This window comes from Gobius niger, assembly GCF_951799975.1.
Source record: "Gobius niger genome assembly, chromosome: 18".
Classification (NCBI taxonomy): Eukaryota; Metazoa; Chordata; class Actinopteri; order Gobiiformes; family Gobiidae; genus Gobius; species Gobius niger.
The window spans coordinates 3,201,592-3,215,863 of NC_136869.1; the positions used below are offsets into that span (position 1 = coordinate 3,201,592).

At 43.4% G+C, this 14,272-nt stretch overlaps 1 protein-coding gene across 1 annotated transcript; it reads left to right on the top strand.

The window, feature by feature from the left end:
- Positions 1–1,721: 1,721 nt before the first annotated feature.
- LOC306977790 (uncharacterized protein) lies at positions 1,722–9,537 on the top strand (the record flags this gene model as incomplete). Its single annotated transcript, XM_079576232.1, has 5 exons — positions 1,722–2,019; positions 4,312–6,005; positions 7,674–7,800; positions 9,343–9,450; positions 9,509–9,537. The coding sequence occupies 5 exons, from the start codon at positions 1,722–1,724 to the stop codon at positions 9,535–9,537; spliced, it is 2,256 nt and encodes a 751-aa protein (XP_079432358.1).
- Between the last annotated feature and the right edge of the window lie 4,735 nt (positions 9,538–14,272).

The following is a 14,272-nucleotide window of genomic DNA, read 5'->3' on the forward strand; positions in this document are numbered from 1 at the left end:
TGATTATTAGCAGACCACATTAAACAGGACGACTGCACCAGGGGCATGGGATATTTGTGCTGGGAATAACAAATGTGTGACTTTAAAGTAGGCATTAAAATGCTATTTTGCAAAAAATAAATATACTATATGTTGTCTCATGAACAAAAAAGCTCAAGGGCTTCAGCCTCATTTAGTCTCGCACAGGGCTGGACTGGCCATCGGGAGATTCGGGAGTTTTCCCGGTGGGCCGACGTACTTTTGGGCCAGTCAGATCGAGATAAGGCCCGTTATACCTGACACCGGCCCACAATTAGCGAGAGAAGCCATTAGAATCTTTATCATTACATAGATGCAATTACACAATTGCTCCACTAGAGGAATATAAGAGGAAATGGTTTATTGTAACTCCCTCCAGGACCCACAAAACCTCAGCCCTCTATTTTTTATACTTTTTAGACAAATGTTTGCAAAGAAGTGCATGCTGGGAGTTGTCAGGTGACAAAGGATTTACAATGTTTGGCCTTTTTGGGATTTCTATTTTCACCACACACCTCTGTAACTCTGTGGTAAGTTTTACCATTTCATCTTCATCTACAGTTGATCATTTGGTTGGTTTTGAGAAGTTTATTTGTGTTGCAGTCGCAAGAGGAACTTCATTAACGGAACGCACATTTTAAGATTGTTCAGTAATTTTACAAAAGTTCCTTCAAGTTATAAATGACAAGATTAAAGTGTTGAGTCTCTGAGGCGTTAGTTTGAATTCGGCAGAAACAAAATGCAACTATTGTCCTCGATTCGTAGCTAATACTGTTTTAGTTCAAGCCAAGGGTTTATTGTTTTGCTCATCACCTCGACTATTGCATTGAATATGACTGAATATGATGATTGCATTGAATTTTTTTAGAGGGCCGGTCTTGACCCAAAAGTCCCGGGCTGATTTTTTCTGCCAGTCCAGCCTTGGTCTCGCACCATATTTGAAGCCAGTTGAACCATTTGGCACATTTTTAAATTCATCCATCATTATTGTTTGTGCAAAATTCTGTCTAGCAACTGTTGTATTTCAGCCCGGTTGTGTTCAATTCTTATAGTATCAATTATGAGGAAACTTAGAAAGTACAAAACAGAACGCTTTTTGCAGCACTTTTTAGGGCCCCCACCCTGCTCTGGGCCCTGGGTACACAGCACCCTTTACCCCCCCCAGTCCGACGCCCCTGCCCGTAACAACAGACCTTTCACCTTTTGTGATTCCTTGGAGTTTTACATACTTTACTGTTTGGACATAATTTACTGGTGTCCAACTGAGGCCTGTTTTGCACCTTTTTAAACTGTGTCTAGTCTTGTTTTCATCTGGATGGAGGCCGGTTGATACCTGGACGGTCAAATACTTCATAACTTCGGTAGGCCTATTTGGTGGGAAATAATTGTACTTCAGATAAACAATGAAAACATGGACAGCTACAGAAACAAAGTCTATAAAAATCATAAAAGAATTCATAAATAATCATCAGTTCATTCAGAAGTGAGCGCCTTTTCTATCCGCCTTTACCTGACGTTGATTTGACGCCTCTCACCTGCGTCACCAACCGCAGCCAATCAGAGCCGCTTTAAGGCCGCACGAGGCTGCAGCGCTGTCCTAATCTACAAACACACGGCAGACAGAGTCCTGTTTGTTTGCCAGCGAAAACTCTGAGAAATATTACCAGTTTCCTGAATATTATCATCACTTCTCGCTTTCCGACATGGCCGCGGGGACCTCGACGCTGCACCGGCCGTTTCACTCCGGTCCGGGCGCAGCGCACGGTCCGTCCGGCGGCGGCGGCGGCGGCGGCGGCGGCGGCGGCGGCGGCGGCGGCGGCGGCGGCGGCGGCGGCGGCGGCTCGACTCCCGGGATGCCCGAGGAACAGACCCACCACAAGCCGTTCTTCTACGTGCAGCCGCAGCAGCCGTTCGTCCCGGTGCAGAGCCTGCAGTGGCCGATGCCTCTGGCCATGCCGCTCAACTACAACCCGTACTACGGAGCGGGATACCCGGGATATGGTGAGACCTCAGCCGGATTTATGTTTACGGTTTTGGCAACGAGGCGCGTGTAGCCATCTTTTTCAACCCCTTAACTCCCACCTGAACTGAGCACATTTTCTCCAGTTTGGCTTTACCCCAGACCAAAAGCTTCTGGGAAAAGCTGAGGAAATGGCAACAAAACTGAGACGAAAACTATTATAGAAATGTGAGACAAAAGTGAGAAAACATTGATAAAAAAGTGACGAAATATTGATGTAAAAGTGGCAAAAATGTCACAAAAATGTCACAAGAAATTGACCAAAAAATGACAAAAATGTGCCAAAAAATGACAAAAATGTGACAAAAAGAATTACAAAAAAGTGATCAAAATGTGATAAAAATTGATAAAAAAGTGACCAAAAAGTGACAAAAATTTGACAAATGTGACAAAAAAATGACAAAAATGTGATACAAATTTCACACCAAAAAAACAAAAATTTGACAAAAAATGTGAGAAAAAGCTACAAAAATGAGATGAATACCCAACAAAAAAATTATGGAAAAAAAATCTAATGATGTGAGGAAAAGGATCCTCTCGGTTCAGGCGGGAGTTAAGAGGTTAAACTATTTTGTTTTGAGTAATGACTGTTTTGTCGCACAGTAATGGTATGTTGAGAAAAAAAAGTTTAGGTTTCACTGGTATCGAAAAATATTAGGAACCGAAAAAAAAAAAATAGATCTAAGCTTTGTTGCTGTTGGTGCAGGGACAGCCTTATCTCTTGTTGACCCTGCCTTTAACCCCTTAACTCCCACCTGAACCGAGCACATTTTCTCCTGTTTGGCTTTACCCCAATCCAAAAGCTTCTGGAAAAAAACTGTGAAAATAGCAACAAAACTGACACGAAAACAATGATGATGATGTGACAAAAAAGTGAGAAAACTTTGACAAAAAAAATGACATAAAATGGACCAAAAAAATTACAAAAAATTACAAAAAAATGACCAAAATTTGATACAAATGTGACACAAATGGGACCAAAAAATGACAAAAATGGGACAAAGAAATGACAAAAAAAAATTACAAAAAAATTTGATGACGTGAGGAAAAAGATCCATTTAAATGACTTTTGTAGGTCTTAGCTTTCAGTTGAGGTGTTACACTGGCCTACAGGATTTGGGTAAAGCTGAACTGGAGAAAATGCTCTCGGTTCAGGCGGGAGTTAAGAGGTTAACCCAGTGCCTTTTCTCCAGTTCAGCTTTACCCAAATCTAAAACAGCCTAATAAGCCAGTGTAACGCCTCAGACCTACAAAACTAATCTCGTCACTTTTTTGTTGGGTTTTCATCACATTTTTGCCACATTGTGAAATGTGTAGTTGTGCTCTAACACCAGGTGTCTGCTTTGTTCAATGCTGTTTTATCCACATACAATAAACCAATAACATTTTCATCACTTTCTGTCACTTTTTGTCACTTTTTTGCTTTTGTTTTGCATTTTCTTTCTCGTTTTTTGTTGGTATTTTGACACTTTTTCAAGAAGCTTTTAGATTTGGGTAAAGCCAAAATGGAGAGAATGTGCTTATTCAGGTGGGGGTCGTCGACTGGACTGTTTAGCTGCTTGACATTTTGTGCCCCCATGATTCTTTTAGGTATATCTTATTTACTCAAAATCCAAAATGGGTGTTCAGCGTAAATTGTATATTGTTATTTCTCCTTTAACACATTTGTTTTTTTTAAATTATTATTTTATAAAATGTTATTAGATTTAAGCACATGCCTAGATTTTCTCATGTCCCCAGGGGCATTTATTACTAAACAACTTGGATTATAACAATTAAAACTACAAAAAATACATATACCGGTATGTTGATATCCTTGTAAAGGTCTATGTATGGTTTTTAGTTGGTTGTGGTATTTGTTAGGAAAAAATAAAATATTAAAATAACAAAATGTAGTAGTGTCCCTGGGTCAGCCCTCAACCCGTTACACAAACCCTATTGTTTTTTTTGTAACATTTTGTCACATTTTTGTAATTTTTTGTAACATTTTTGTAATTTTTCGTCTATTTTTTGTCAATTTCTTGTCACTTTTTCGTCACATTTCCATCATTGTTTTCGTCTCAGTTTTGTTGCTATTTTCACACCTTTTTTCCAGAAGCTTTTGGACTGGGGTAAAGCCAAACTGGAGAAAACGGGCTCGGTTCAGGTGGGAGTTAAGGGGTTAATTTAGAAGCCGCAGTTACACGTATGACCTGAGGTGGCAGTAGTGAATATAAAATGGCTAACTTTCATCTCGCCCCTTTAATCATTCCTCTTGTCCGTTTCCCCTGTAGGATACGGCTTGCCCATGATGCCGCACTACCCGCCCTCCCCGTTCATGGAGGCTCCGGGCTTCGTCCTGCCCCACACTCACCTCCACCTCATGGACTACCGCCGCCTGCTCAACCCCCAGTACTACCAGTCCATGGCCTACCACGCCCGAAGACTGCGCTACCAGCACAACGTCCCGCAGCGAGACGTCACCAGCTCCGAGGTCCAGACCGAGCCCTTCCCCGCCTCCCAGGGGAGTCCGAACCAATCAGCGAGCTCCAACCCGTCGACGAGTCTCTCCGCAGCCACGTCGATCCAAAGCGAGGACCGCACCATGGCGCTGAACGAGCTGGCGCCCTCGCCGGCCGCCGCGACGCCTCCGAAAGGAAGCTTCGTGATCGAGACGGAGGAGGTGAGGATCGAGTGCTGCGCGACGCCGAGGGGTCTGCGGGTCATGCACTCGAACGACACTTCGGAAATGTTCGCTCAAGACGTCGTCCACTGCAGCTCGATCGTCCAGAACAGTTTGCTGCAGGAAGAGAACTCGCAGATCGTAGAGGGAAATCCTCATCGCCAAGCTCGTCCGGACGTACTCATCGCGCCGACTCCAAGCGGCATCGCGGAAACACCGTCGAGAATCAAAATGGCCGCCAACGTTGATGACTTCAAAGTTGTCCGTCTTCCTTTCGATGCTGAATACCTGGACGAATTGCGAAAGATGGAGTCAACGGTTTGGTCCACGGAGGACACCTTGGTGCCGTCGCCCGATTTCCTCATCGAATCGTGCGACGACACCTTGCTCGCCGAAGTCCCCTCAGCGGAAACGCTCGCGACGAACGAGGAAGCGGCGCAAGAGGAGGTCGTACCGGTTGTTCACGTGCCGAAATCGATCGGAGAAGACTTGGAAGACGTCGTCCCGGTGGTGGAGAACCAAGAGGAAGTGGAGAGTGAAGTCCCGAAGCAAGCTGGGAAAGTGGAGGCGAAATGTTTGAGGAATCTCCTGCTTTCTGATGATTCGCAAATGGACGGCGCCCTCCCAGACACGTCGTTCGAGTCCTTACCGGCGTATTTACCGTCGACGAGCTGGTTGGCCGACTTTGACAATCCTAGCTACTCCAAGATGCCCGTGACGCCGCTAAAGCTCGGCAAAGAACTGGGCAACAGAAGTCTGGACGTCCCGGAGAGACGGAGGAAGCTGGACGCCGAGTTCAAGGAAGCGAACGCGATCCACAAGCCGAAGGAGAGATACAAACCGATGGGGAAGGCGGACCGGAGGAGCTTCTCTGACCACGAATGCTGCGTGAGCCGGAGCTACAACGAGAACGCCTTCGTTTCGTACGGGACGAAGGCGCAGCGGCTCTGCATGAGGTGTTCGAGCAAGCAAAGGGGCTACAAGCCGCCGGCGAGTCCGGCCCAAGTCCCGAAACGCAAACTCCCGCCTTTCCAGCAGCGGAACGACGGGGTTTTGCCGACGTGCGACGCTTGCAAGGGCCACGCGGGGAAGCGGTTCCCGAGGAAAGGTTCCGGGCCGGACGTGAGGATGGAAAACGAAGGGGAGTCGTCGGAGAACGGCGGCAGGAGGCAGAAGCTGATGGAGGAGATGAAGAGACCGCTGGCCGTGAAGCAGAACGTGGAAGAGTGTCCGGCGACGTATTCGAAGCTCAGGGAGAGGAACTGCCTGTGTGGAGAGCTTCACCAGCAGCAGCTCCAGTCCAAGGTGAGGAGAGTCGGCCAAATATTTACCTAGATCCCCTGTAAAAAGTGACATTATTATTTCAGGATTTTTGACATAGGGCCTCATTTCCTAGTTGTCCAGAGTGTTGTTGATACCTGGAGATATTTTTTTTGTAGTTTATGCAGTTCTTATATTTGAAGAGTTTCGTGGCGCTAGGCTAGTGTATTTCTATGGTATCAGCTAGCCTGCATTAAACACAGTCTGACCCACTCCACAGAGCACCTGAGGCAAATCACTTCTAACACCAGACTAACCATATAAATGTCTCTGTCCATAGAGTAATTTTAACCATTTTGCATTTAAAATAACTTGTATTTGAGCAGCATCAGCTTCGTGTTTGTATAGGCTTCGCAGCGGTGGAGTGATCTGCTAGAAAATAGTCCCTCAAAATGCGATCATTCATGTGATGCAGGTCAGTTATATTCCAAAAAATACTATTATAAGATAAGATAAACCTTTATTGATCTCACAAAGGAGAAATTCACTTGTTACAGTCGGCGTTTAAGAAGAAGAGTTACTAAAGTGCAGCTGATACAGAGATTATTGCACATGTTACTTTACAGTCTAATTGCACAGTCTGACAGCAGTGGGGATGAAGGCTTTGCGGTAGCGCTCCGTCCTGTACTGAGGGTGTCTCAGTCTGCCACTGAGAGAGCTGCTCAGCTCCTCTACAGTCCCGTGCAGTGAGTGGGAGGTGTTGTCCATGATGGAGGTGAGCTTGGCTAACACCCTCCTGTCCCTCACCTCCTCCACAGAGTCCAGGGGGCAGCCCAGGACGGAGCTGGCCCTCCTGACCAGCTTGTTCAGTCTGTTCTTGTCCCACTCTGTGCTGCCCGGGGCCCAGCACACGGCAGCGTAGTGGAGAGCAGAGGCCACCACAGAGTCATAAAAAGTCCTGAGCAGAGGCCTATTCACTCCGAACGACCTCAGTCTCCTCAGAAGGTGGAGGCGACTTTGGCCCTTCTTGTACAGGGCGTTGGTGTTGTGGGACCAGTCCAGTTTATTGTTGAGGTGATCACCCAGGTACTTGAAACTGTCCACCTCCTCAATGTCCTCGCCCTGGATGTTCACAGGTGTGTGCGGTAGTGGCTTCCTCGTGAAGTCGATCACCATCTCCTTCTCCTTACTGGTGTTCAAGCACATTACATACATACATATTACAGACATTTATATGGTTAGTCTGGTGTTATAAGTGATTTGCCTCAGGTGCTCTGTGGAGCGGGTCACACTGTTTTTAATGCAGGCTAGCTGATATCATAGACATGCGCTAACCTTGCATTAGCCTAGCGCCACGAAACTCTTCAAACACAAGAACTGCATGAACTACAAAAAAAATATCTCCAGGTACCAGCAACACTCTGGATAACTAGGAAATGAGGCCCTATGTCAAAAATCCTGAAATATCCCTTTAAGAGACTGCAGTTACACGTTAGACCTGAGGTGGCAGTAGTGAGCATGAAATGACCAACATGCATCTAGCCCTTTTTAAGTTGAAAGGCAACGTTTTACAAAGAAAAAATGCGGGGAGAAATGCTAATAAATGAACAGACGATAAATATCGAGCCCAAAATGTATAATTATCTGTTTCTGTATCAGCCCTTTGGTCCACTTGTGTTACTGTATCTGATTACTGTCCTCTTGTTGTTGCAGTGGCAGAGGATTTACCACTGTCCCCATGGAAACGCCATCAGGGAGAAGGATGAAAACCACGTGAGGCTGAGCCCGGAGCCGTGGAGGAGGAAGGACCAGCTGTACCTCGCCCACAGGTGGCAGACGGGTGAGTCAAACCAAACCCTGTGTCTGTGTGGGTGTCGGGGGCGGACTGGGACCGAAAACCAGCCCTGGACTCTGGTCGGCCTGGCCCAAATTAACGTAAATGTGACACTTCCACAAATACATATGTGAACCTCTTACCCCCCGCCTTAACCGAGGGCATTTTCTCCAGTAAAAGCTTCTTGACTGGAGAGCAACACTGTAACGCCTCATTTGAAAGCTCAAATCTAGAAAAGTGATGGTAACTTTTTGTCACGTTGTCGCTGCATTTTTGTCATGTTTTTGTAGCTTTTTCATTACTTTTTTGTGGCTTTTTGGCGTGTTTTCGTCACTTTTTCGTTGTGTTTTCGTCTCTTCTTTCGTTTTTTTTTTTCATGTTATTGTTTTTTCATCGCTTTTTTCATTGCTTTGTCGTCACTTTTTTGTCACTTTTTTGTAGCTTTTCCAGCGCATTTTTGTTTTTGGATGCTTTTCTTTTAACCCCTTAATTCCCACCTGAACCGAGCACATTTTTTCCCGGTTTGGCTTTACCCCAGTCCAAAAGCTTCTGGAAAAAAGCTGTGAAAATAGCAACAAAACTGAGACGAAAAAAAGTGAGAAAAGTTTGACAAAAAAGTGACGAAAAATTTATGAAAAAGTGGCAAAAATGTCACAAGAAATGGACAAAAAATTGAAGAAAAAATGACAAAATGTTATTATTATTGACCTTTATTTAACCAGGATAGTCCCACTGAGATCAAGAATCTCTTTTTCAGTGGAGTCCTGGCCCCAGAGGGGAATCTATTGCACATGTTTTTAGTGGTAGGGGAAACCCGAGTACCCGGAGGAAACCTACGCAGACACGGGGAGAACATGCAAACTCCACACAGGAAGGCCCCGTCCAGGTGGGAATCAAACCCGGGACCTTCTAGCTGTGAGGCGTGAGCGCTAACCGCTGCGCCACCGTGCTGCCAAAAAAATGTGACACAAAAGTGAGAAAAGTTTGACAACAAAGTGACGAAAAATGGATGAAAAAGTGGCAAAAATGTCACAAAAAACAAAAACAAAAATTTGACCAAAAAGTGACAAAAAAAATAGTGACAAAAAATGGAAAAATTTTTTTTACCAAAAATGTACAAAAATTTGATTAAAAAATGACCAAAAAAATGAAAAAAAAAGTCACAAAAAAATGAAGAAAAAAAATTACAAAAATGTGACAAAAAATGACAAAAAAGTGACAAAAATGAGTTGAATACCCAACAAAAAAATGATGGAAAAAAAAATCTGATGTGAGGAAAAGGATCCTCTCGGTTCAGGCGGGAGTTAGAGGTTAAGCTTTTAGATTTGGGTAAAGCTCGGTTACGCCCGGGGGTAAGGGTAAGGTAAAGTCAGAGCCAGTGGCCCTAGAGCCAGTGGCCCCTCTGTGCTCTTCCAGAATGGACACATGGCCAGTCCGCCCCTGGTGGGTGTCACTGGTCCGCACGGCACCTTTACTCCATCACAGCCTCTACGATGCTCCAGGATTCTGCAGATCTGAGAATGATTATTGATTTTGCTCGTCCCGCAGAGAACTCCTGGAGAACGCTGCCCGGACACAACACGGAGAGTTTAAAGAACGATTTAATACGAGCACAACACACACACCTGCACAACAGATCACTTCCACCACCACAGGGTAAGACGTCTGTGAAACCTGAAAACCCGGAGCCTTTAATGACCTGTTTCTTTTTCAGGGATACACAGGAAGGACACGCGGTGCTGATTTTACACACGACACAACATTTGAGTGAACAACGCACTTTTTAAACATGCTACACATACATTTATTTATTGCCACTTTGGAAAATGTGCACAATGTTCACTATTTATTACCAAACAAATAAACACTACTTTATAAACAACGTCTTGCTCGTTCTTATGTGGAGGCAGTGCTTGTTTTAGCCACTAGATGGGGTCATTTCTCCGCCTTCGTAGCCGGTGCAGGGCTGGTGTTGATGAGTTGGTGGTTTACAAACTTTAGAGGTAGAGGAGGCGGAGTAAACTGAACCTATACAGTAAATATAGAGTTGTAGCATTAAAAAAAAGGGAAATGGATAGAATTATTCTTTGATGAAACATGTTTTCCACTACATATGCTTGGTTTAGGTATATTTTGTCTTAAGCAACAATTTAGATTTTTCCATTGTCGTTGACTGTGGGGTTAAGTGAACTCTCCATAAGGAATCTGTTGTTCAAATACAGCACAGAAACACTTTCGTACTTATTTCAAGACTATTCATAGATTCTCACTGAAGGCGTTCGCTTATGAATGAACACATTATTCAACCATTTCAGGGACCGTATGTGGCATCACACACAAAGCTACTCCCGGGTCCAAACTGAAAAATAATTGGATAATTAATGTCAGAAAAGCATTACTAAAGAAACTATACGGAGTTTAAATTAAGTATTTTCATCCCCCTACATGTTCCAGCCATGTCCTAATGTTTCGTTTCATTTATCAGGACAATGTAGTTACATTATGCTCATGAGCAAAGACGCTCGTACCAGACTGTGTAGAATGAGCCCAGACCTGTTCACCACAACTGCCTCTAAAATCCTGCACTGTCACTAAAGGTGTTACTTCGGGTCTGAAGTGCCGTCATGCACGAGCTTAATATAGAAGCTGCAGTTACACGTAAAACCTAAGGGGGCAGTAGTGAGTATAAAGTGGTCAACTTGCATCTAGCCCAGGGGGGGCAATTAATTTTCATCAGGGGCCACATGAGGAGCCTGAATTGAGTTGGAGCCGCACCAACAATAACTCAACTAACTTGTATCGGAATATAAGTTTAATATATGGGGAGTTTATCGCCGGGTCCATGAACAAAAGCTCCAAAATAAAATAAAAATGTTTTGATTTGGGAAAATACATTGAGGAGTTTTTTCAATAAATGAATAATAATGAGCCTGTCAGGACTGTGGCCTCATAAAAACATCTTACACTTATTGCACTTTACAAGCCTGTGTCACAAGTCGCGTTGTCAATATTCATTCACTCCACACTCCGTGGTAGAAAGCTACTATTGTAGCCACAGCTGCCTAGGGGCAGACTGTCCATTTCCAACTTGCAAGTCACACAATGTGTTGTTTATATCCTGATTTCTTATGTCAGTGCCCTCTGCTGGACACCTGTGTTTATTCTTATTTAATCTGCCCCCTAGTGGCTGAAGTGAGCATTCTGGTCATTTAAAAAAAATCATAACTCCGCACAGGAATGGGTTAGAGACTTACTTTTTTTTTTGACATACTTATGAATTTATGCTCTACAAGTTGAGGGCCAGAGTGAATCATCTCGCGGGCCGGATGTGGCCCAGGTCTGATCCAGCCCCTTTAAGAACATCTGAAACAGAAGTAATATTTCTGTGTGATCAGATGTTTATGAAGAGCCCTGTAGTCGGCGCTACAGCAGGTTCAAATCTGCTAAATCCCATTAAAGTGAATAAGGCTAAAGCTCTGCAGGATCCGGAGTCTGAGCGATGACGTCACTGCACATTTGGGCCATTTTGAAGAATTTACAATGAACACATTTAGTTATTTCACTTAAACTAGTGGCACTGAAGTAAAAAACAGTGTAGGTGTCTGAAGTCCAGTTGAATGTATTATACCAAAACTGATGATCAAACTTTATTCATGAAGTACTTTTCATACACACGTGCATCACAAGGTTCACAAACTAGGATTTCTGTTTCAATCATGCAACATGTTACATTAAAAAAAAAACATATTTTACATATTCTCACCCAGAACCGGTGTTAATTTTGACAACATATTTTATTTTAGCTTTAGTCTTTAGTCTTTTGACTAAAATGTATTTTTTTAACCTCTTAACTCCCACCTGAACTGAGAGGATCTTTTTCCTCACGTCAGATTTTTTTTCCGTCATTTTTTTGTTGGATATTCAACTAATTTTTGTAACTTTTTTGTCATTTTATTGTAATTTTTTGTCACATTTTTGTAATTTTTTCGTCAATTTTTTTAAATCACATTTTTGTCATTTTGTGTCATTTTTTGTGACATTTTTGCCACTTTTTCAATCAATTTTTCATCACTTTTTGTCAATGTTTTCTCACCTTTTTGTCACATTTCCATCATTGTTTTCGGGTAAAGCCAAACTGGAGAAAATGTGCTCGGTTCAGGTGGGAGTTAAGGGGTTAATATTAGTCAAGATTTCGATTTTAAAAACTTTTACATTTTAGTCCAGTTTTAGTCGACTGAAATTGCATGTCAATTTAGTCGACTAAAATTAAGACTAATTTAGTCGACTTATATTTATAATATTCATTATAATCATATTTAATCATGGTCCTCGACTTCATGGAGCTGCTCCACAGTGAATTTAAATGATCTGAGGCTCTTTCAGACGGACAGTAGAAGTTTGGATGATTTTAGTCTCTCCTTTTCATTTTTATTCAGTCTTATTTTAGTCGACTAAAACATCTGGACATTTTAGTCTCATGAAAAACTTTTAATTTAGTTTTAGTCCAATTTTAGTCACAACAACATCACTTTGACTAAAATTAAGACTAAATATGTTAGTTGACGAAATTAACACTGCCCAGAACCTCCAATATGTACAGATATCACAATGATCACATTCACACACACCTACACACACACAACAGAATCAAAATGAAGGACTTGAGTCCGGGTACAGGTGAGGAAACACCGTCTGCACCGGGAGCAGCAGACCAGCCGCAAGGCCTCGACACGGGGGCCCAGAGAGGAGGCCGAGACACCACACCTCCAGCCAGCCACCACTCTCGAGCAGGGGGCTCCTTCAGGGGAAGCACTGGAGATTCTAAACAATCTAAAAACATGAATAAAAGCATAAAAGATAAATGGTCTCAGCTTATATAGGGATCAAACCTGGACCTTCTACATCAAGCTGGCTATACGCCGCTGTGCCGCCTGAAATGCAAAGGAACCCAACGAGATAGATTCAGGTTCATCCACCAGGGGGAGCTGTGCCTTCACATCCACCAGAGAAAACGAAGACTCTGGTGTAAGAACTCCAAACCCTGCATACAAACGCTCTGAGAAGGTGCTTTGGAACGAGTAGATGTGCATTAATCCATTATTACATATCTGATAGAAGGAGAGGGAGCCGGCAGGACAGTCCAGGTACACGGCCACTCTCCCGGACAAGGGGCCCTCAGACGGGGCGAAGCTGTAGGCTCTGGGCTTGGTTTTGTTGTGACGCACTGAGTAACCCGTCCTGTTCACCCGCAGGCACCAGGACTGATCGGTCCGCCCGAAAATAGACTCCTTGTTTAGGTCTTGTTTGGTGCTCACAGCGATGTCCACAGCTCCACCACTACCGACCCCCAAACTCCAGTCCACCTCCCAGTAACAGCGTCCAGACAGAGCAGGACGGCAGACCACACGCCGGCCGCCGGACCACACGGTCCTGCTCGGATCCAAAGTGAGCTCACGGAAATCTAAAACAAACAAAGGGAAGTGTATTATCATTGATTGACTGCGTAATTCTTCCGCAGTCAATTATTGGTTTTCATGTTCTTTATTATTATTCCTCTTCCATCTTTTTCCCGATTTTCTCCAGCTTTCAGCACCTTCATGCTTTGTGCAATTTATGCAAGTTATGCATCAAAATGTTCCGCATGTTGAGGAGAAGGTGCTATTACTTTTGGGACTTCTGCAATTTACGGTTTTTCCGCAATCGGCCGAAATGTCGGAGATTTTCCCCATTGACTTTTAATGGGGCTGCCGCAAATCCATGCTTTTCTGCACTTTTTTCTGCATTTTCTGCAATTTCTGCACTTTGTGCATGTTCAGCTTCTGCAACTTGTGGGTTTTGAGAAAAAATTGGCCTTCTGCAGTTTTCCAGTTTTTTTATACAAGAGTTTGAAATTGTTGCATTGGTGTGTATGTGGGAATCCAGCCAATCGGGAGACTCCAGGCCTTTCAGCCATTTGTGCAGCTTCTGCCAATCAAGCACTGAGGCCATTTCAACAGTTTGACCAGTTTATGGAAAATAAAAGTTTATGCAATATTAATAATTTATGCAAATTAACCACTTTATGGGATTTAACCAGTTAATGCATTTTAAAGCGTTTATGCAACTTAAGAGTTTATGCCATTTAGGATTTATTAATTTTAAAGAGTTTATGCAATTTACATAATTTATGCAAATGAACCCATTCATGCATTTTACCACTTTATGCAGTTTATACAGTTTATGCAACATGACATTTTATGCATTTTACCAGTTTATGCAAATGTGATCATGCAATTTGAAGAGTTTATGCAATTTCTGCATTCGCTTTCTGCATTTCCGCAGTCAATCGCAATGGCGCAGCCATTGCATTTCTAGTTATTATTCCTCTTCCATCTTTTTCCCGATTTTCTAGAGCTTTCAGCACCTTCATGCTTTGTGCAATTTATGCAATTTATGCATCAAAACGTTCCGCATGTTGAGGAGAAGGTGCTATTACTTT